This window comes from Trachypithecus francoisi, unplaced genomic scaffold, assembly GCF_009764315.1.
Source record: "Trachypithecus francoisi isolate TF-2019V2 unplaced genomic scaffold, Tfra_2.0 Lachesis_group4, whole genome shotgun sequence".
NCBI lineage: Eukaryota > Metazoa > Chordata > Mammalia > Primates > Cercopithecidae > Trachypithecus > Trachypithecus francoisi.
The window spans coordinates 119953981-119978050 of NW_022681469.1; the positions used below are offsets into that span (position 1 = coordinate 119953981).

A 24070-nucleotide genomic window follows, 5' to 3' on the forward strand; every position below is an offset into this window, starting at 1 on the left:
TCATTCCTTGCCCTGCCCAGTTTGCATTTTCTATAAAGTCTTATGAATGAAATAATAAAATGTGGACTATTTTCATGGGGCGGGGAGCAGTGTGGCTTCTTTGATTTCACATGATTGTTTTGAAATTCAAATTCATCCACAGCATTGCATGTATTGGTAGTAGATTCCATTTGATTGTTAATTTGTTTGTATGCCTGGGTCAAAATTTGTTCATCTCTTTGTCTGTTGACAGCCATTTGGGTTCTTCCAGTTTGGGGCCATTACAAATAGAGGTACTATGAACATTTGTGTACAAGTTTTTGTGTGGACATAGGCCTTCATTTCTCTTTTTTTTGTTTGTTTTTTGTTTTTTGAGATAGAGTCGCACTCTTGCCCAGGCTGGAGTGCAGTGGTGCAATCGTGGCTCACTGCAACCTCTACCTCCCAGGTTGAGGTGATTCTGTTGCCTCAGCCTCCCGAGTAGTTGGGATTAAGATGTGTGCCAACACACCTGGCTAATTTTTGTGTTTTTTAGTAGAGATGGGGTTTCACCATCTTGGCCAGGCTGGTCTCAAGCTCCTGACCTCAGGTGATCCACCCTCCTGGGCCTCCAAAAGTACTGGGATTACAGGCACTAACATGCTTTTTTAAAATGAAATATTTAAAACCTAAAAGCATAGTATCAGTCTGCCCAGGTTTAGGGAACCATAGTATTCGTCTCTTCTCTCCTCCCTCCAAGAAATAACGTGTAACTATTTCATTGAAGCCCTTCTTTGGGCTCTCCCAAATTCCCACTTCTCTCTCTGTTCTTCTTAAGTTGACCATGATTTTGAAAACTGAGAATTGTCCTTCCTGATGGTGATATTGTGGTTTACTATGTAAATATTCTTGCAGGACTGTGTGTGTGTGGCATGTCCACGCATGTTGTTTTATATATGTCACTTCCTGAGTTAAGCTTACACAGTGGTACACTGTATATGTTGTTGAGTATAGTCTGTCACTCAATTTAAGTTTTCAAGATTTATCTTTTTTTTTCTCTGGGGTGACGGGATGGATTTTTGCTCTGTCGCCCAGGCTGGAGTGCAGTGGCGCAATCTCAGCTCACTGCAACCTCTGCTTGCCAGGTTCAAGCAATTCTCTGCCTCAGCTGGGATTTATCTATTTTGTCACAACTAGATTTAATCGTGTCATCATGGTAGTTACACTGTGTGATTATAATACAGTTCATTTCTTCGTTCTTTTACATAAGGACATTGATGTTTTCTTCTAAAACCTTTTGTATTCCAAAATAGGCTTGGATATATTTCTCTGTGCACCTCAGTGCTCCTGTAAAATAGTGGCATTCAAATGTGAGTGTTGGGAATGTGTTGGTTTTCTCAATGAGTGGTAGGCACCTCAAGCATTTGAGAGGTGGAGGTTAAGTATGTTTTAGGGTGAATAAAATCAAGTACCATTTTTAGGGTGAATAAAATTCAAATATGTGACATTAAAATAATTTGAAAGTGTAGTGATACATGGAGGTAGGCTGAGTAAATACCAACTAAAAAATATATAGTTTAGCAATATTGGAGGCCAAAAACAGTAGTAGCAGGGGTAGAATAAGACTATGTAATATTTAAAGGAATCAGTCACTAAGTTGATACAACCATTAGTTTGTATGTGCCTAAAAATGTATCCTCAAAGTAAAAGTAAAAATTATTTACAAGTTATAAGTCTCTATAGATATGTACAGTCATGTGGGAGATTTTAACCAATGATATATATCTAACTGATGAATACTTTTATAACATTTATATGTTACATAGAATATTTTAACTACAGTTAATATATTTAAGCTAACTAAAGAAAACTGTGTACCCAGGAAATAAGTTTATTTACAAAGCATGAATCATTTATAAAAATTGACTGTGTACTTATTCACAGTAGTCTTAATAAATTCTCTGAACATACTGAAATTAAATTATTAATAGAAAACATACAGTGGGAATCCTAGGAAACATGCTTGTAATTGGCTTAATGAGGGCCTCATTAAAAATATTTAGACCAGAATATCGAGAATGCCACTTAAACTTGTGAAGAGCAGCTAAAGCAGTACTTAGAGGTCAATTAGTAGCCTTCACTAACATTGCATTTTTAAATCCTGTGAATAGCACATCTTCCTTTTCACGAGTTCTGTATATTTTACTCAGAGTCAGAAGACTAGGAAGCAGTGGATCTAGCATTTGAATTTAGGAGTCTACATTCAAAGACTTGCTCTCCTTTGAGATTCCAAGTAGAAACTATTTATTTCTTAAATCTTTTTTTTTTTTTTTTGAGACGGAGTCTCGCAGTCGCCCAGGCTGGAGTGCAGTGGCCAGATCTCAGCTCACTGCAAGCTCCGCCTCCCGGGTTTACGCCATTCTCCTGCCTCAGCCTCCCGAGTAGCTGGGACTACAGGCGCCTGCCAACTCGCCCGGCTAGTTTTTTCTATTTTTTAGTAGAGACGGGGTTTTGCTGTGTTAGCCAGGATGGTCTCGATCTCCTGACCTCGCGATCCACCCGTCTCGGCCTCCCAAAGTGCTGGGATTACAGGCTTGAGCCACCGTGCCCGGCCGAAACTATTTATTTCTCATGCAATTGATTTTTTTCTCTGATGTGTCCTTTGCCTGTAATGTGTAGTGTGATGCATCTTTGTGAAATTTCTTAGGCTTTAATGAATGAAGCGTTTCAAACGACTTAGGATGTTTTCTCAGTTCTCTTCAGAGATAGTTAACTGATTTATGGTCTTATTAATGCCAAAATGGGTTTTATGTTAAATAGCCATTGAAAACACAATGTTTTGTTTTCTACTTTAAAACTATTACTACTTTAATCATTAAAGAGTTTGATGATAACATGTAAATGTGTTGTCAAAATATAGCAGTTTGTGAAGTTGAATTTAACTCAGAGTACGTTCTGTGTTTTGGAAAGAACCTTATTAGAAAAAATGCCCATGGTGCTGGAAGAAAGGGAGAATGAATTAATAACTGTTAGTTTATCACATTTCTATTTGAGTAGAGATGCAAGGACATGGTTTACGTTATTTTAGAGATTCTAAGGAAGGTATATAACATTTGGTTCTGCATTTTTCTTCAGTATGACAAAAGCGTAAGCAAATATTTGCCAAAGAAGAAACATATACACCTGTGAGATAAACCTGCATTTGTAATCTGTATGAAGTAAAAGTTACAGTTTACTGTTATAAACATTGTACTGTTTTAAAAAACCCATATCTTCCATTTTAGACATACCATTCCCATTCAATCCATATGTCCAGTCATCTTCAAAATTTCTTTTGGCTGTTTACATATGAATTTACCTGATTACATTTTTCCATTCACCAAGATCATGAATTGACATTGCTCATTTTGTCAGTCTTTTTTTAAAAAGTTTTTTCTTTTTTATTTATAAAAAGGCCATTCCATGTATCTCACCCAAATTTGTTGACTAAAGTCATCCCACATTTTTTTGGGGGGTGGGGGATTACTTTTGAAGTATTATCTTTGTATCCCAAAGCAGGCCCTTCTGAAACTGATGATGTTGATGAAAAACAGCCCTTATCGAAGCCTTTGCAAGGTATAATCTTTTCACTCCCATTCTCCCACATACTGCTCATATTTAATGTTTCCTTATATTGCACAGACTGTGTTTTAATATTTATAAGTATCGTGTTACTTTTCTAAATGGAAAAGGAAAAAAAAATGTATTGGCCTTTTTTTTAACATATAAATGAACTTCACAAGCAACAATTTTTCAAAATCAATTTTCCCTTTTGTGAATCTAGTAATGAATCTCGAAATGGGTACATGACACACTTTCCTATTGAAGGTAAAGTACACATTTATACCTTATCTCAGAACAGTCAGAAGCCAGGTTACTGTTGTATTGGTTAGCGATGGAAATATTGATAAGGTTATATTGATACTTAGTATTTAGAAGAATTCTGAAATAGCACTTGTTAATCTGTAAGTTTCAAGTTGATTGCCTTTTTGGCAATTTTTTATAGTGTTCCGAAACTTGGTACTCATAGGCTATTAGTAATGGCGTTTACTTCTATCTATTCTGGCTTTGAGTGCATAAGATGTATTATCTTTAGGCTTAGCATATAATGTAAATGTAATTGTTTATTTCAGATTTTAAAAGACATACAGAATTATTGCTTACACGAACAATCATCTTAACTGTTATTCTTTGCTGAAATTTTCCTTTTTACCTACTGACCTCGTCGTTTCGCTCTCATTCCTTTGACCTCACATCTCTTTTTTCTTTGACTTTTACAGTCAAAGAACTTAATGCTCCATAAATTCAAATATTAAGATTAAAAAAAGAGAAAGGAAGTGTGTAGAGAAAGCATATTTTAAAAATGAATTAAAGATTGACTCGTAGGTATAGGTTTATAGATTTACCGACAGTTTTGAGTTCAGGTGAGTTTTCACAATGTAAAGGAAGTGGAAAAGAATCCCCAGATAATTGTGACATGCTAAAACTAGATACTGAGAACCAAAAAGATATGACCTCAGTATGATACTTTGAATTCAGTGATATTAGCCACCAAATGACAGTTTTTCAGACTGTAAGCATTGCTCTTTAAAAATCAAGATAAGATACGTTTATAACTTAGATCTTACTTTTAGTATAGCTTCTGAACTTAGTTCTCAATAGATAAGACAAAATAGATGAGCATCTGCTTCCTTTCCTCTCAAGCGATGTATTCTTACTAATAGGTAATATGTTTGTATTGGTACTTAAAGGCAATGTTTTTCCATCTTTTCCATGTTAGTAGCTCAGATCTTTAAGGACAGAGGATACAAATTAGGGGGCAGCTTGCCTTCTTAATCCTAAATGGCTCTCTGATGTCTTAGATTCTTTCTTTCCTTTTCGTGAGTAAAACTTCTGCTCTAGTAGGATGAGCCTGTTTACCTTGTGACTGCCTAACTGATCATGCTTTATGTTCCAGTTTTTAGAAGCAGGCAGATTATATTACCTGACTTAAAATGCTTTTGAGACTAAAGGTAGTATCTTAAATTTTAACTTACGAGTTTCCTTTAAGTACAACTTTGATGAAATGATGGGGATTGAGTTTCCATGGCTTTCGCCATAGCGAACATGGAAAGCATGAAACGTTTTCCACAGCAAACCCTGAGCTTCCTTACAGAGAGTTAATTAAGTGTCTGAGCACAGCAAGCATTTACTCTGATCCGTGTGTGTATGTGTGTCACTGACAGATAAGCATGGTACTTGAAGCATAATTCTGCTTCCTCAGATTCCAATATCCAGTAATTTTATCATGTAGTTATAGTAACTATTATTAAATCCCCAAACCTACTTAGGTTGCTGTGTATTTGTGTTTTAAAACAAATTTTTTAGCTTCCAAATAGAAGCGTTGTATTCTTTTCTGAATTAGAAAACATTGTTTGACTTAATGGCTAAAGAGTTAGACAATCATTTTGCATATGTTTATTATGTCTTACATTGTTTGCATTGTTACCTAGATTCTCTTTCATCTTTCAGTGTCAGTTTTTATTGGTTTATTATATGTTGTTTATTTTCTTTTTAGGAAGCCATCATTCTTCAGAGGGCAATGAAGGCACAGAAATGGAAGTACCAGCAGAAGGTTAGGATAAAAAGAGATTGCATATTTTACACTATTTGTTGTATGTTTATTCTATTTTATAGATTCTGTTATCCTTAAAACACCTCATTTGGAAATAAAAGGTGATTCCTTTGGTATGCCTTCCTAGCCAACAGGTTATTTTTTTTTTTTTTAAGTTCTAAGATGTAATATGCTTCTTTGACCATACTGATTAATAAAGCCTATGGGATTGAAAACTAAGTGGTAAGTAAAGCTCTTACATGATGCAAAATGCTACTTTTTTTTTTGTCCTGGTTTTCTTGTGCCATATGAAAGATCTTTTAAGGAAGAATAGCCTCAGTGTTTCAGAATTAAAATGACTAGCTCCATTCGTATTTTATCTTCAAATGTGCTTTTTAATACTTCTAGTCTTTTAGTAGAGTAAGAATATAGTCTACAGAAAATTTATAAAGGAGAGAATTTCTCCCTTTATTTTATACCCACAACTACTCCATAAACGACTTTGTCAGTTTACCAGCTCTACAGCTTTGGTTTTAGGGTGGAACACCTGACTGAGGTACAGTTCTTTTTCTTTAGAATCCTGAGTTAAACTTATCATGCAGGGTGACTTCTTACTTCCAAGTGGTTTAAACGGTTCCACACAAATTTTTGTAGATTTTCCCCAAGGAAAATGACTGGTAAGGTAACTGAATCTTGTTTCAGGATTATTTCTCTCATAAATCGGTCATGTTATACCTTATTTTTCTAGAATGAAAAGAGGAGTCTACTATGTAACTGCTTATATTCCATTGTATTTACATTTGTATTGTAATTAAAATAAATCATTTGTTTGATCTTTTACCTTCTTTGAGGGAAAGACAATCTTAAAAGTCCCCCAGTAGAGGCTGGTTTCTCCAAATTCAGTTATAGAATTAGGGTTTCTCCCTGGAATACATTTCTCTCAGAAATACTGATATGCTCATTTTAAACCGTTGGTTACATTTCCCTGTCAGCTCTTTTTATAGAAGATTGTGTGGGTGAATGTTGTATGCTTTACCGTGTGGAGGTGGATATTTTCTCTGTGACAGAGTTTTCAGTTTTGAATAGGCGGGATTTAGAACAACAAGACCTGGGTAATAGATCACAACTTTGCAGTACGAGGGCTCACCGCCTTGCAGCCCCGTCGGCAGGTACTGCATCTTGAAGACTGCGTTTTTAGGACATTTTTACTGTCATCTTCCAGTTTTAACAAAGTTGAATCGAATCTGGGTTCTGGCCTTTATTCCTCTACTAATAAGTAAACATAATCTTTGGCAAATCAATTAATCTCTCAACCTTTGCACAATGAAAGAGAACTAATGAAAATACTCTCTAAGCTTCTAGCACTAACATTCTGATGTACGTTTGTCTTGTGTAGGAACAAATATGAATGAACTTTTTAATTTTCGAAATATGTTGCATACAAAGCCAGAGGATATAGTCCTGTGTGCACTTGTGACACTGAGTCTCTTGATAGGAAAGTCTCCATTGCAAAGCCTGGGTTGTGGTTTTATTGAACAGTAGAAACCACTCCTCACATTTCTGAAAGGAGAGAAGAAATTCTAACCCAAGTAGAAAGCATTTGTTTCTATCCGAGCATCTTCTAGCTGTGGCAGGAAATTCATTGTGACTTTGTCAGATCCTCATTCCTCCAAGACTATGGGATTTTTTTGAGTCAATTTCTGCAGGTAACATGTTATTATCTAAATTTTTCCAGAGTTTTTCTAATTTTTGTTTTCTTTTATCCCTATTTATAATGAAAAGGGTCAAATTTTAATTTCATTAATATGAAATGAATTAAAATGCCAGTGAATTTTTATAGTAGGCTGCTTTTGGAGTATCAAATCAGTAAAATGTTGGAACATATGGAAAAATGCTTAATAATGAATGTCATTTTAGAATTTTATTTTTTTCAAGATTCTACTCAACATGTCCCTTCAGAAACAAGTGAGGACCCTGAAGTTGAGGTGACTATTGAAGGTTAGTTATCTAAAAGCCTTGATTCCAAAGTTTACTTCTGGTCATAAAAATATTTGTCACATTCACATTGCTAAATATGCATTTCATTCATTTTGAAAGGAGACTTGTGGGACGAATACATGTGTTTGTGTGACCAAAGCAGCCCACTCCCCAGCAGTGCACCCCAGTGCTTTGGGAGTTTTAGATGACAGAATGAAGCCGTGAGAATTAGCACTGGCCTACAGGTGGCCCAAGCTATCCTTGCTATCAGTGGGAATTGAAAAGAGAAAAAGAAAATTATGACCAGACTTGATACACACAAAAACAGATTCTATAATCTATGGGGTTGTGATAGAAGAAGGCTTATTTGGAGCTGGAATCCCTAATTTCTAATTAAGTAAAGTGGAGGAGAAAGTGTTGATAGTTTAGTGAGTAATTTTTAAAGCAAGTCCCCCCGCCCCCGACCCGCAAATACTACTTAGAGGCTGACATACAATTTATCTTTCAGAACTGTTATTTTACAATATTCTTCTATAGCTAAGATTGCTTCAAACTTAGTTTTTTTTTTCCTCCAAAGATAAACATGAACCTGATCAGCTGAGACAGTTTATCCTGAATTATTTGAAAATTCAGCTAATAGAATTATTAACTATCAGTTCATATTAATAATTATTAAATGAGCATTGCGTTTTTCCTTTTAAATTAATGTCTCACGGCTGGGCATGGTGGCTTGCACCTGTAATCCCAGCACTTTGGGAGGCCAAGGTAGGCAGATCACTTGAGTTCAGGAGTTCAAGACCGGCCTGACCAACATGGTGAAACCCCATCTCTACTAAAAATACAGAATTAGCCGGGTGTGGTGGTGCATGCCTGTAATCCCAGCTACTTGGGAGGCAGAGGCAGGAGAATCACTTGAACCCTGGAGGCAGAGGTTGTAGTGTGCTGAGATCACACCATTGTACTACAGCCTGGGCGACAGAGTGAAACTCCATCTTAAAAAAAAAAAAAAATTAAAATTAATGTCTCACAGTACTTTTATAAGTTTCTTCCCTTCAAAGTACTTCTTTCTTGTGGTAAAATGTGAAAATGGTATAGTAAATTGCACAGTGGAACGTTTTCTTCACCCTTATTCTGCTCCCAAGTCCCAATACCGAGGGATGTACGTCAGCTTATTGTGTCTACTTCGAGAAATAATTCAGTATATATCTTGATTTTTGCAAAAATACACTGATGTTTTCAGCACACATTACAAAGCAAATTTTAAAATATCACATATTCCATAGGCCTCCCCCTCCCGTAACTGTACATCTTGGTACTTTATTAGTTTTTTTCTAGCTGCTGCGTAACCTTTGTTGGTTTGCTGTCTGTCTCTCTTTCTCTCTTAATAACCTGTCGCCTACTGATGTCACTTGGTTATTTCTAGTGTTTGACTACTCCAAACTACTCAACGTGTCTGTCTTCATTGCTTCTAAAATATAAGTCCATTAGTAGCTTCCACCTAATATAAGAAATCTTTTCATACTTCATGTGTTAATATACAGATTTCTTTTTTCATTAATATAATTTTCCTAATCTAAAACATTTTGAATTGTTTACAGTCTAGCATTAAATAGTTGAAATTTAATTCCTTTTTAGTTAGAAACCTCATTAACAGGAAAAAATTTAAGAACATATAAATATTATAAATACTAAGCTGTGCCCTTTCTATGGAGATATTAATATAGGAGGTTATTAAAATTATAAAAATAAAACTTTTAGGTGGGACTAATAACCATTTTGATTTGTCAAATCTTGAAGCAGATGGAGGCTGTATTAAAATGGTTTAGAATGTAAATACTTGCTTTTATAGTATAAGACCTTTAAGAAAATCCAGAAATAAATGGCTCATGAACCTGAAGTGTACACCAGTCTTTTGAACTTTAACTGTTTTGGATGGAGTAATAAATCTCATTTATTTTATTTTATTTATTTTTGAGACGGAATTTCACTCTTGTTGCCTAGGCTGGATTGCATTGGCCTGATCTTGGTTCACCGCAACCTCCGCCTCGCAGGTTCAAGCAATTCTCCTGCCTCAGTCTGCCTAGTAGCTGGGATTACAGGCATGCGCCACTACACCCGGCTAATGTTGTATTTTTAGTAGAGACGGATTTCTCCATGTTGGTCAGGCTGGTCTCCAACTCCCGACCTCAGGTGATCCCCCCACCTCGGCCTTCCAAAGTACTGGGATTACAGGCGTGAGCCACCGCGCCAGGCCATTCATTTCTTTTAAACTAAGACGTTGTGCCATACGCCTGATTTAACGTTCACATTTGTGATTAAGTAGCAGAATTTTGCTATGTAGACTTCTTTCTTTTCAGAAGACCAGTGAAATACCAGGTCTAAGTAAAGTAATTCTTTTAAAAGGTAGCATTTTCCATGTCATATATGCTTACACACATACACATTTTATATATGTACATATAAAAGACATGTATATTATATAGAAATTATATCAACCATTCCTAATTTTTTTAGGAAGATAAAAAATTGTCTCGACATTGCCGGGCGCGGTGGCTCATGCCTGTAATCCCAGCACTTTGGGAGGCCGAGACAGATGGATCACGAGGTCAGGAGATCGAGACCATCCTGACTAATACGGTGAAACCCCGTCTCTACTAAAAATACAAAAATTAGCCGGGCGCTGTGGCGGGCGCCTGTAGTCCCAGCTACTCGGGAGGCTGAGGCAGGAGAATGGCGTGAACCCGGGAGGCGGAGCTTGCAGTGAGCTGAGATCTCGCCACTGCACTCCAGCCTGGGCGACAGAGCAAGACTCCGTCTCAAAAAAAAAAAAAAAAAAAATTGTCTCGATATTAACAAGGTCAAGTGAGAACTTACATGCACACCTCTGGTTAATAATGTGTATCGTATATTCTTTCTGGAAAGATTACTTCCAGATGGTGGGAGCTATTTAGATAGCCATAGTTGGGAAATAAAATTTTGGTATATCTTCATAACAGAAAAATTTATAGCCATTGAAATCCTGATAATGTTTTCTAATAATCTGAAAAAAGATCTCTAATATAAAATGTTCAGTGGGGAAAAAAAAAATCCTGCCTTAAGAACAAGGCAACTTGAAAAGTAAAAGTGTATCCAGAGAATAATCTTAGTTTTGTTTTGGAAAATACTTGTGCTTGATAGGAAGATGGACAGAAATAAACTGAGATATTCCTGCTTGCCTGGAGACGACTTAATTTTAGATATAAATCTTTTCACATTTCCCAAATCATTGATAGAAAAGAAAAAAAAAAAACAACAGAACTTTGTCATCAAATAAGTCTGTCCAGGCCGGGTGCGGTGGCTCACGCCTGTAATCCCAGCACTCTGGGAGGCCAAGGCGGGTGGATCATGAGATCAGGAGATCGAGACTATCCTGGCTAACACAGTGAAACCCTGTCTCTACTAAAAAATACAAAAAATTAGCCTGGCGTGGTGGCGGGCGCTGGTAGTCCCAGCTACTCGGGAGGCTGAGGCAGGAGAATGGTGTGAACCCGGGAGGCGGAGCTTGCAGTGAGCAGAGATCGTGCCACTGCACTCCAGCCTGGGTGACAGAGCGAGACTCCATCTCAAAAATAATAATAATAATAATAAGTCTGTCCGATTTTTCACAGTGTTTTTAACCTGGATATCTTCATTTGCAATTATGTGGAGTTCTGAAGTGGCTAATTTGACACTGACGTGGACGTGTTCATGGATACAGGGTCATTACTTAACCCCCTGCTGGTGCGCTCTGAGCTGTGCGCTTCCATTTGTGGCGTTTTATTTGTACTTGGAGTCGGTGGTAAACGTTTACGTGACTTAGGTTTGGGAAATCAGCCTTGGACTAATAGAACCGCATGCCTCAGTTTTCGTAAACACCGTGACTACATTTCTGGGTTAAGGTAAATTGCTGTCAGGTATGTTATCTCTGATGTGTGCAGAGAAAACCTTATCAGACTTGGTTCAGGTCTGGCTGTCAAGGGAGCACTAAGAACGGTGTAAAAGAGGTTTCTTTCTTAGGGCCTAACTTCCCAAACCTGAGTCACTTACCTGTTACCTGTGTTCCTTCTGCTGTGGCCTAACTCTCTGTTCATTACTTAACCTGATTTTTTTCCCTTAAATTGATTTTAAGTAAATTCATTTTGTGATGAATTTTACATCTTCCTAATAAGTCAAACTCTTTGACTTTTTAAATTTCTCATACTTTGAAAGGTATATGTAAATAATTTCAAATATAATTGACTCACATGATCACACATGGCACTTACTGTAGGTTTTTTAGGATCTCTGTAATTGAGGAGGTTAGCATTAGAAAACTTTGTGTTTTTTATTTTTATAGCTGTGAATCAGACACTTAATGAATACATAATTATATATGTAAAAATAGGAGTCTCAGAGAAATTATGTACTAAGATTTGAATAACACTTTTAGAGTTTCAGTATTTCAGTAGGGTTTATGATGGGCAGTTGGATTACCTACCATCTCTTTTTTGTGGAATTTATGTTTAAGATAGTGGCAGATACTTGGCTGCTGCATTTAATTAAGGACAATACTATTCATATATTCATTTAATCCCTCCACAAATACTGAGCACGATATATGTGCCAGGTGCTAAGAATTTTTTTTTGTTGTTTTTTTTTGAGACGGAGTTTCGTTGTGTCGCCCAGGCTGGAGTGCAGTGGCTCAGTCTCGGCTCACTGCATCCTCTACCTCCCAGGTTTAAGCAGTTCTCTGCCTCAGCCTCCCGAGTAGCTGGGATTACAGGTGCCCACCACCATGCCAGGCTAATTTTTTTTTTTTTTTTGTATTTTTGGTAGATATGGGGTTTCACCATCTTGGCCAGGCTGATCTTGAACTCCTAACCTTGTGATCCACCTGCCTTGGCCTCCCAAAGAACTGGGATTACAGGCATGAGCCACCGCGCCCGGCCACCTTTTTTTTTTTTTTTTTTTTAAGACGGAGTCTTGCTCTGTTGCCCAGACTGGAGTACAGTGACGTGATCTAGGCTCACTGCAGCCTCCGTCTCCTAGGTTCAAGTGATTCCCCTGCCTCGGCCTCCCGAGTAGCTGGAACTACAGGCACATGCCACCATGCCCGACTAATATTTGTATTTTTAGTATAGACAGGGGTTTCACCATGTTGGCCAGGCTGGTCTTGAACTCCTTGCCTCAGGTGATCTGCCCGCCTTGGCCTCCCAAAGCGCTAGGATTACAGGCATGAGCCACCATGCCTGGCCACGGTGCTAAGAATTTAGTAGTGAATAATTTAGTAGCAAATTCTCAGGAGTGTTTTGAAAATATGAGTGACACTTTCTGTCCTTCACTTCTAGGAAACTTAGCGACTATGTTGAGAAAAGGGGGGAAAAAAAGAAAATACCTACAGCAGTCAATAGTGTTGACAGAAAACTAGCTTGGGGGCCTCTTGGAATTACCTAGGGCACAGAGAGGGGTGCTTTAGAGCAGGTTGGTGGCAGGGGAGATAAGAAGTGGTTGATTCTGGGGAGATTTTGAAGACAAAGCCATCAGGCTTTGCTGTTTATTGTTTAATTCTTGTGTTTTCTTAAATGTCCCTGCAGCACTTTTAAAATTGACATAATTGCCTAGTTTAGCACTTGAACACTTTGTTTAAAAATTTTTATTGCTGCCAAATAGTCATTTAATGAATACCCAATTGTTTATGTAAAGAGTTTTAGAGGAGCTGTAAGTTGTATCCATGGGTGAAAGAATGAATCCGTTAATTTGAAATGTATAGGGTAATTAATGGCTCCGGGTTTTGGTATAGATACAGTACCTGGTTTTGATTGGGTTTTTTTAAACTTTGAATAGACGTCAGATTGTATGATAACACATTACCTACCAGTCTGGTTATGTTGAAGATAAGAGTATCAGAAGATATTGTAACATAGTCTATTTAATTGAGTCACTGGCCAGAATGCAGTGAGAAACAGCTTTAGCTCTGAAGCCTGTATTATCGGTAGGCATATTCGTTAATATGTTGCAAAAAGGAAGTTGGTGTTTTCTAAACACAAATTTTGAGTTAGGGATGGTGTTGCCAACTTGTAAGTATTGGTGGAGCGCTTTTGTTACTGTGGGTAGCATAACTATTGTAAATTCATGAATAGCACCTTTTGTATATTAAAATATCTTAAAATGGGCCAGGTGTGGTGGTGTAATCCCAGCACTTTGGGAGACTGAAGTGAGTGGATCATCTGAGGTCAGGAGTTCGAGACCAAACTGACCAACATGGTGACGTTCCATCTCTACTAAAAATATAACAATTAGCCAGGCATGGTGGTGGGCACCTGCAATCCCAGCTACTCCGGAGGCTGAGGCAGGAGAATTGCTTGAACGTGGGAGGTGGAGGTTGCAGTGAGCTAAGATTGTGCCACTGCACTCCCAGCCTGGGTGACAGAGTGAGACTCCATCTCAAAAAATAAAATAAACTATCTTAAAATATATCTTAAAATCTTTACATTTTGATTATGGAAACACTTAAGAGTTGGGGCTTGAATTTGAAGTATGCTGAAACGTGTGTCTTGTTACACAAAAATGGTTGTTTATACTTTGGAAACAGCAGAATAATTGAAAGAGTAATGCCCAGTATGTGAGGGCAGGCCCTAGAGCTTTAGGTGATGTTTTATGCTTCAGAGTAAAAAGTAATTTTGATCCTTTGTGGAAAGGATTTTAGGTCGAGAAACTCATTTTTTCTTACTTTCTCAAAACCAATTAATTGCAACAAAGAGTTCATTACAGAAAAAATTGAGGATGTGGTGAAGTTTATAGCTGTTCTGATGCCTGAATGCCATGTTCCGTATGACTTAAAACACCCAAAGATTAGTTAAAAAGTTTATGAAAAAGGGTTTTTAAAATAGAATATATGGTGTGATGTTTTATCAATAACTACGTTCAGCTGGATGCTGTGGCTCACACCTATAATCCCAGCACTTTGGGAGGCCAAGGCAGGAGGATTGCTTGAGGCCAGGAGTTCAAGACCAGCCTGGGCAACATAGGGAGACCCCCCCATCTCTCTAAAAGTAAAAAAAAAAAAAAAAAAAAAATTAGCTGGGCGTGATGGTGCAGGCCTGTAGTCCCAGCTAGTTCAGAGGCTGAGGTGGGAGGATCACCTGAGCCTGGGAAGTCGAGGCTGTAGTGAGTAATGCTGCTGAACTCCAGCCTGGGTGAAAGAGTAAGACCCTGTCTCAGAAAATAAAGTAACTACATTCATCTCTGTATTTGTTAACATTTAACAGATTGAACTTTATTATTTGTCAGTGAAGAAGAAAATGTGATATCCCTGATCTATTCAATATTTTACAGTCTTTGTTGTATTAAAAAAGCACTCTAGTAGATTTGCCATTTTCTCTTTCTTTCTTTCTTTTTTTTTTTTGTTTATGATCGATTGGATTACCTTCACAAAATCTATTTATGCTGTTAAATCTTTTGTGTTCTAAAATGTTTGTGTAACTGAAAAAGTGAAGTCTTTTCAGTAAGGAAAACCTGTCTTCCCCTCCCCCGGGCCTCAGCTGTGAAGTTTGGATTTGGACTGAGATTCATGGGATGGAGCTCGCCAGGTGTCCATTCCATTCCATCTACAGCTGTGTTTCCCTTCGCATGTCATTCTACTCTAGCAGCTTTCAGTTTGTCATTCAGTGAATGGTCAGTTTAAATGATGATCTATGAGGATACTTAGGAGACCTTAACCTATAGGGGAAATACTTTTATTTTAGAAGTTACTGCTTAATGTTTGTAAAAAAATAATAATAATAATAATAATATTAAGCATTTATAATGCTTTGACAGTATTCATAGGTGAAATGAGTGTATTTTGTTTTAACCTTTGGAAGCCAGCATAAAAATACTCTTAAGGTTTCTAAAATATGTTTGGGAGTTGGAAAATAGGGTTTTTTAAAAAGTATATTTTCAGAATCGAAGCCCAAACTTACACACTTCTGTTTTCCAGATTGTTTTTACTTAGGTTGGAACCTTAATCTATTTATAGGGTGTCTCAACCATTTTTCTTTTCTTTTTTTTTTTTTGAGACGGAGTCTCGCTCTGTCGCCCAAGCTGGAGTGCAGTGGCCGGATCTCAGCTCACTGCAAGCTCCGCCTCCCGGGTTCACGCCATTCTCCTGCCTCAGCCTCCCGAGTAGCTGGGACTACAGGCGCCCGCCACCTCGCCCAGCTAGTTTTTTGTACTTTTTAGTAGAGACGGGGTTTCACCGTGTTAGCCAGGATGGTCTCGATCTCCTGACCTTGTGATCCGCCCGCCTCGGCCTCCCAAAGTGCTGGGATTACAGGCTTGAGCCACTGCGCCCGGCCAACCATTTTTCATCCTTACAGTAATACAAACCCAGGTGACAGCCAAATCTTCTTTCACAGGTAGTTTGTCATTTTAAAATTGTTTTCTGTCCTGGATCCATGGCTCATGCCTATAATCTCAGCACTTTGGGAGGCTGAGGCAGAAGGATCACTTGAGGCCAGGAGTTACAGACCAGCCTGGGCAACATAATGAGACCCTGTCCCTACAAAAAATTAAAAGAAAAATAGCCAGGTGTGGTAGTTCCAGCTGTTTGGGAGGCCGAAGCAGGAGAATCATTTGAGGCCAGGAGCTCGAGGCTACAGTGGGCTACAGTCATGCCACTGCCTTCCAGCCTGGGTGATAGAATGAGACCCTGCCGATAGATAGATAGATAGATAGATAGATAGATAGATAGATAGATAGAATGAGACCCTGCCAATAGAGCGGGGGCGGGGGGAGATAGATAGAATGAGACCCTACCGATAGATAGTTTTCTATCAGAAATTTTTTCCTAGATTTGAACATGTTTTTCTAAAGTAGCGTTCAACACATCAGCATTTTACAACATCATTAATTGTTACTATGATTATGTTTTTCTGAAATAGTATCATTTACAAAAGCACTTTTGTCTTTCTAAGCACATAAATAGTCCTAAAATGAATTTGTCTGATGTTGGTGACCTCGGTACCATTTTCTCCAGTTGATTGGCATGGTCAGCCCAGTCAATAATTTCAGGTCACTGTTGGGCTTAGAGGAAGAGCCCAAAGGCAGCATGCAAGGGTGCTGGTGTCCAGTCGCCTTCTAGAAGCATTTTCACCTTCCCTTGATTAATACAGAAGTGTCTACAGAAGTGATCCAGTGCAAGCCCGGGCAATGTTGTGTATTAGGCCAAATTTGCATTTCTTACCTTTATGAGAAGCACTCTTGTAGGCTAGTGGAGTTACACACACAGTCTGATCTCAGCTGTGCTGTCCAGAGATACAACACGGTCCAATCAAATAACATTCTCTGAGCCCATTTCTTTAGCTGTAAAACAAGAATAACAATTATACCCATCTAAAAAGATAGCTTATTTTACTCACGTGATCTTGTTTTTCCTATGATACTGTCTTTCACACAATAATTATTTTCTTTACCATACCACATTTGTTTGTAAATAAGAATTTCTTAAAAGGATGTTTTCAGTATTTTATAGATGATGTTTGAGCAGCAATATTAATAGCATGTTACCTGACACTTTGAGGGACTAGAGATGACAGTGGCAGCTGATTTGACCCAGATGTCTCTAATCCTAACGTGAGGTGTATTGAAGGGTCACAGCAGAGTGAGTTGCTGGTGTGTATCCATAAGGAAATGAGCACGAAACTCTCACGACAGCGTGTGTGCTATGCGCTGTGCTTGAATAGCTGACTGCTCCTTTATACGCAGCCTCTGTGCCGACTGAATCAACAGTATCCCTTTCATAATAATGCAGCCCTAGTTCTTTAAGCCCATACATTTTGCACTTGTTAAAAGTATTTGAACAGGCCGGGCGCAGTGGCTCACACCTGTAATCCCAGAACTCTGGGAGGCCGAGGTGGGTGGATCACTTGAGGCCAGGAGTTTGAGACCAGCCTGGTCAACATGGCACAACCCCATCTCCACCAAAAAATATAAAAATTAGCCAGGCGTGGTGGCGGGTGCCTGTAATCCCAGCTGCTCTGGAGGCCGAGGCATGAGAATTGCTTGAGCCCAGGAAGTGGAGGTTGCAGTGAATCACGATCGCACCTCTGAACTCCAGCCTGGGCAACAGAACAATTCCCTGTCTCCAAAAAAAAAAAAAAAAGAACTATTTGAACATAGTTACCCAGTTTCCCTTGCTTATGCATGCTTAAATTTTGTATAAGCTTAAATATCTTTTCCATCTAAGCTTTATTTTATCCCCTTTTACTTATTTGTATAACTTTAGGTGGCTGTCTTCATTAAAAGTTTTTTCTTGAAAGTCTTAAAACAATATAGTTCTTGGCAATTTGAAAGTTATTTGAGAAGGGGAAATTTATAATGACAATTCAAATGAAGCAAACTAAAAAATAATGAAGAAAGACAGAGGAAAAAGCAATATTCCCTTGAACGCATTCCAAACAAATACAGTTTCAAATGTGACTAGGAAAAAGCCTGCTAAAGCTCACAATACAGAAATAATTATTGATACTCAAAATAGCTTTCAAGTCCCGCTCACCTTTTCAATGTTGGGAATTGACCAGGAGGTGACTGTAACTCTAAGACGGTTCTTCCAGTGATGACCATTTTCTTTTTCAAGATGATGATTATTCTCCACCTTCTAAGAGACCAAAGACCAATGAGCTACCACAGCCGCCAGTCCCGGAACCCGCCAATGCTGGGAAGCGGAAAGTGAGGGAGTTCAACTTTGGTAAGTTCTCAGCGAAATACGTGACCTTTTCCTTCATCATCTGGACTCTCAGTGTGACTGATAAATGTTGCAACATGCTCTGCAGGGGGAAATGCTTTAGCCTGTACTACTGCATTATAATCTCATCTTTGGAAAGCCAGGAGCATTTTGAAAGTTACATTACAGACATTGTTTAAACATAGTTTGGATTTACCAAAGCATAGGACATTGTCTTGTCTGATGATAATTAGTTGGCTCAAGATTAGTGCTAAAGACTTAGTAATTTATTTCTGTTAGCTTTAAAACCTTTATTTCAGAACTATTTCACCTCTTGGTTTTCTGTTTTTGCACCGTGTCCCTGCGGCTGCTGATCTGTGAGCTCCCAATGGATGATGTATCCTAGCAAGCGACTGAATGAGATATTAGTGGCAAATGATGTTGATGATTCATATTTTGAATAAGTGGAACATTGAGCTTGTATACATTTTGAAAATAGTACTTTAATATTCCACTGTGTCATAGTCACAATGATTGGATATAAATTGAATTTTTGTACTTTTTAAATATGTTTTTAAACTTCTTTATTTTTAATTTTTATTATTAATTTTTTGAGATAGAGTCTCGTTCTGTCACCTAGACTGAAGTGCAGTGGCACGATCTTGGCTCACAGCAACCTCCACCTCCCAGGTTAAGTGATTCTTCTGCTTCAGCCTCCTGAGTAGCTGGGACTACAGGCGCCCACCACCATGCCCAGCTAATTATTGTGTTTTTATTAGAGATGGGGTTTCACTATGTTGGCCAGGCTAGAATCAAACTCCTGACCTCCGGTGATCCACCTGCCTCAGCCTCCCAAAGTGCTGAGATTACAGGCAAGAGCCACTGTGCTTGGCCTGTTCTTTAGCATTCTAAGTTGCAGCTATATATCCGTAAAGTCTTATTTCCACACAATTAAGACATGTTTTAGGAAGTTTGTTAAAAGACCCCTGGAGACTTCTTTATCATGGGCTCCCTTTTGCCATGTTTAATTCGCTTGATCTTTTCTGCCCTCCTGCTTTTCAGAAATTGAAAGGCTAAAAAGAGGTGCTAAATGTTAAAACTTCTCTTCTGGTCTCCCATGAGACTATGAAAAGTAATGGCAAAAGCCGCAGTTACTTTTGCACCAACCTCATAATTCTTAGAACCACCAGCAAAAAAGGGAAAGGGCTTTGGAAAGCAGTAAAATGATATGGACAGTTGGGATGTAAAAATGTAGAAAATATATTGTATGTTCGGTCAGCCCAAGACCCTAGTGCCGCCCCGATGGTAGGGACTTCTTAATGGGAATTAACTTTTGCTCAATTTTCAGAGAAATGGAATGCTCGCATCACTGATCTACGTAAACAAGTTGAAGAATTGTTTGAAAGGAAATATGGTATGTCTAAACAGGAAAATTCCTGTAATGCTTTGTTCATGAGCATTTACACAATGGCGTTACTGTTCACCATGGGGGTGATGTGGACAAGCCCAGCCCAGGGCTGCCAGTGAACCGTGCCACACTTACTTACACGTCTCTCATTGTAAGGTCCTTAGTAGTGTCTGTCTAAATATTAGAAACAGTCTTTGTTTCTAGATTACAGTAAAGCTAAGGAAAAGTTATACTTCTGTAGTTATCAGCTAACACTTCTTTTAAACTTTCAGCATGGATATTTGGGAATGGATTTACGTATTACAAAGCTCTGGATCTTGGGGATTTCATTAAAAATTATTTTTTTAATTGATAGTTTCTCTTAACGTACTTTGTTAAATCCAGTATTCTCTGAGATCCCCCTATTGTCTCTACTTTTATCTTTTTTTTTTTTTTTTTTGAGACAGAGTCTCTGCAGTGCAGTGGTGCGATCTCGGCTCACTGCAACCTCCATCTCCCGATTTCAAGCAATTCTCCTGCCTCAGTCACACAAGTAGCTGGGACTACAGGTGCCTGCCATCATGCCCTGCTAATTTTTATATTTTTAGTAGTGATGGGGTTTCACCGTGTTGGTCAGGCTACTCTCAAACTCCTGACCTCAAGTGATCCTCCCGCCTCGGCCTGCCAAAGTGCTGGCATTACAGGCATGAGCCACCATCCTGGCCACTGCTTTTATCTTGATGTATAACTGAGTTGATGCTAGATTTCAATTCCTTCTTTGTCCTTTTACTATTCTATCCTACAGCCACCTTTATGTAATGATGAAAGAAATTCGCAATTTGTTATCATTTTTATTTTTTTATAAAATATTTAAAATGATTTAAAAATAAGTCATTTTATTTTTATCATATTTATTATCAATTTTATTATCATCTGTTATTATCATTTTTATTTGGATGACAACTTTGCCATTAACTAGCAAGCTGTAAAATTGTATGATATGCAGTTTTAACTGAGTTGCTATAAGTGAAAATTTAAACGCAGTAAGCCATATTGATGGTATTTGTGTTAATAAACTTAAAATGAACATTTTTTCTTCATCATGAGTAATATGACTTACCCCTCAATGAAAAATAGAATTAGAGTAAATTTGCTAATGAATTCAACAAATTTTCCATATTTTTAGCGATTTACTTCAGGTTCTCTTAGTGTTTCTCCCAGTTTTTAATAGCTTACACCTTTTTTGCCCTTTGTTTTGTTTTGTTTTTTTGTTTTTTTTTTTTGAGATGGAGTTTCCTTCGTCGCCTAGTCTGCAGTGGCACGATCTCGGGTCACTGCAACCTCTGCCTCCCAGGTTCAAGCAATTCTCCTGTCTGAGCCTCCTGAGTAGTTGAGATTACAGGTGCCCGCCACCATGCCTAGCTGATTTTTGTATTTTTAGTAGTGATGGGGTTTCACCATGTTGGCCAGGCTGGTCTCAAACTCCTGACCTCAGGTGATTTACCCACCTCGGCCTCCCTGAGTGCTGGGATTACAGGCGTGAACCACTGCGCCCAGCCCTGTGTTCTTTATTGGTTCATTCTGAAGCAAAAACCTCATAGCATGTGCTACCTGGAAGCACTGTAACCTAGTGGTAAGATCATAGGCTCTAGGGGGGGTCAGGCGCAGTGGTTCACAGCACTTTGGGAGGCCGAGGTGGGCGGATCACGAGGTCAGGAGATTGAGACCATCCTGGCTAACATGGTGAAACCTCGTCTCTACTAAAAATAGAAAAAATTAGCCGCCTGTAGTCCCGGCTACTTGGGAGGCTGAGGCGGGAAAATGACGGGAACCCTGGAGGCAGAGCTTGCAATGGGCCGAGATCGCACCACTGCAAATGTACTGTATCAGTTACATAAATGTCAGTGCTTTTCATGAAATCAAACAGGTTATGTTGTGGGGCTTTTGTTGTGATGGTGATTTATTAGATTATTTTGTATACAAGACAATAAATAATGTTCAACTGCTGTGAAATTATAAAAACATCTTCACATTTTATAATTTCAAAGCAATATTAATGGAAATTGCCTTAGAGAGCAATATTTTCATTGTGACATAAATACGATATTCAAGTTTAGTGTACAAAAGAGGATATTGACTCTAACTCAGTGCTAATGTGTAATATGGTACACTTGAAGTTTCAGTACAAATATTAATGTTTAGCAAATAGACTTTTACACACAATTATGGAAAAAAAATGGAGCTTTTCTGATGGGAGTCCACATGCTATGTTTAATTTTAATACTCCCCACACTCTTGACTGTTTATAGCTGTTGTATTATTTTACTGTTGGGTAAATAAATATTAGCAGAGATGTTGTAGTTTAGGAGAATCTTCCACTTCTGTTAATTATTTATTTATTTCTATTTATTATTTGAGACGGAGTCTTGCTCTGTCACCCAGGCTGGAGTCCAGTGGCACGATAGCTCACTGCAAAGTCTGCCTCCCAGGTTCAAATGATTCTCCTGCCTCAGCCTCCCGAGTAGCTGGGATTACAGGCACCCACCATCATGCCTGACTAATTTTCGTATTTTTTGTAGAGACAGGGTTTCACCATGTTGGCCAGGCTGGTCTTGAACTCCTGACCTCAGGTGATTGACCTACCTCGGCCTCCCAAAGTGCTGGGATGACACGCATGAGCCACTGTGACCAGCCTGCCTCTATTATTTAACAGAAATTATTTTTATAAGTCCAATAAGGTTACACTGATGTTTATGTTTTTAAAATACTACTTCTTCCATTTAGTACTATATGTATTAAATGATATTACCTGGTATGTTTTTCTGGCTTTGTAATGTGGTTCAGATTTCTGTAGAAAGTCTGGCTGTATTCACATTGCCTTAAAGTAATGGGATATTTCACTGCCGGCTTTGATAAACAGAATATTAGAAGTTTTGTGTTCTTTCTATTACCCTCATAGTGTTTTTCTTCTGATTCAATCACAATAACAAGTAAAGATCAAATTATAGAAGTTAAAGAGTGCCGGGCGTGGTGGCTCAAGCCTGTAATCCCAGCACTTTGGGAGGCCAAGACGGGCGGATCACGAGGTCAGGAGATCGAGACCATCCTGGCTAACACAGTGAAACCCTGTCTCTACTAAAAAAATACAAAAAACTAGCCGGGCATGGTGGCGGGTGCCTGTAGGCCCAGCTACTTGGGAGGCTGAGGCAGGAGAATGGCGTAAACCCGGGAGGCGGAGCTTGCAGTGAGCTGAGATCCGTTCACTGCACTCCAGCCTGGGCGACAGAGCGAGACTCCATCTCAAAAAAAAAAAAAAAAAAAGTTAAAGAGCAATACAGATTCAATGATTTATTATTCTTTTCCACAAATCGTGTTTAAATAGTATCTCCTTCTCTTTTTGTCCTTATAGCTCAAGCCATAAAAGCCAAAGGTCCGGTGACGATCCCATACCCTCTTTTCCAGTCTCATGTTGAAGACCTTTACGTAGAAGGACTTCCTGAAGGAATTCCTTTTAGAAGGCCATCTACTTATGGAATTCCTCGCCTTGAGAGGATATTACTTGCAAAGGAAAGGATTCGTTTTGTGATTAAGAAGTAAGACTCTTGTCTCTCTTCTGAGTAATACGTCTTTTTTATTGTTGACAAATATTCATTCACCACTAGGGTTCTATGTGATGAAGTTTAAGTTATTTTGTGTATTTTTATCTTCCCCTTTTTAGCTTATGTGGGTCCAATATTGCATCAGTCATCCAGGGTTGGCATTTGAAGCATGAACAGTGCCTGCACTGGACTGGCATGCAACTGACATTTTCTTTCACAATTTTCTGCTACTTTTGCCAAAGAACATAGAATCCATGCCTTTTTTTTAGGCCTGAGATTTTTTTTTTTTTTTTCCCGAGATGGAGTCTCACACTGGAACCCAGGCTTGAGTGCAGTGTCGTGATATCGGCTCACTGTAACCTCTGCCTCCCAGGTTCAAGCGATTCTCGTGCCTCAGACTCCCTAGTAGCTGAGATTACAGGCGTGCACCACCACGCCTGGCTAATTTTTGTATTTTTAGTAGAGATGGTGTTTCACCATGTTGGCGAGGCTGGTCTTGAACTCCTGACCTCAGATAATCTGCCCACCTTGCCCTCATAGACCTAAGATTTTTAAAGCGTGTGTGGGAATATATGATTGATTGTATAGATGTGTGGAGGAAGATGGTCTTGAATGCAATGTGACATTAAAGGATCCCATTTAAGATTTTTTTAATATGCTTCAAAGAGCTGTGGGTTGCAAAGTTACCTCTTTACTTGTGAGGATACCTACTCCATGAGGCATCTTATTAGACAATTTGCAATTATTATTTTGCTTTTTACTCTGTAGAAACCGCAAATTAATCTTTAGTTGTAGGCTGGGTGTGGTGGCTCACAACT

At 38.5% G+C, this 24070-nt stretch overlaps 1 protein-coding gene across 6 annotated transcripts in view; it reads left to right on the forward strand.

The window, feature by feature from the left end:
* The window catches only part of GTF2I (general transcription factor IIi), a 115041-nt gene that overhangs the window by 60422 nt on the left and 30549 nt on the right, over window positions 1-24070 (forward strand). The window contains exons 10-15 of one of the 6 annotated variants that reach the window (XM_033192904.1): window positions 3514-3573; window positions 5555-5611; window positions 7526-7588; window positions 18180-18290; window positions 19615-19680; window positions 23063-23246. In XM_033192904.1, the coding sequence (XP_033048795.1) occupies window positions 3514-3573; window positions 5555-5611; window positions 7526-7588; window positions 18180-18290; window positions 19615-19680; window positions 23063-23246 (541 nt within the window). The remainder of the gene's footprint in view (window positions 1-3513; window positions 3574-5554; window positions 5612-7525; window positions 7589-18179; window positions 18291-19614; window positions 19681-23062; window positions 23247-24070) is intronic. The other 5 variants (XM_033192905.1, XM_033192907.1, XM_033192908.1 and 2 more) reach the window with 5 other exon arrangements.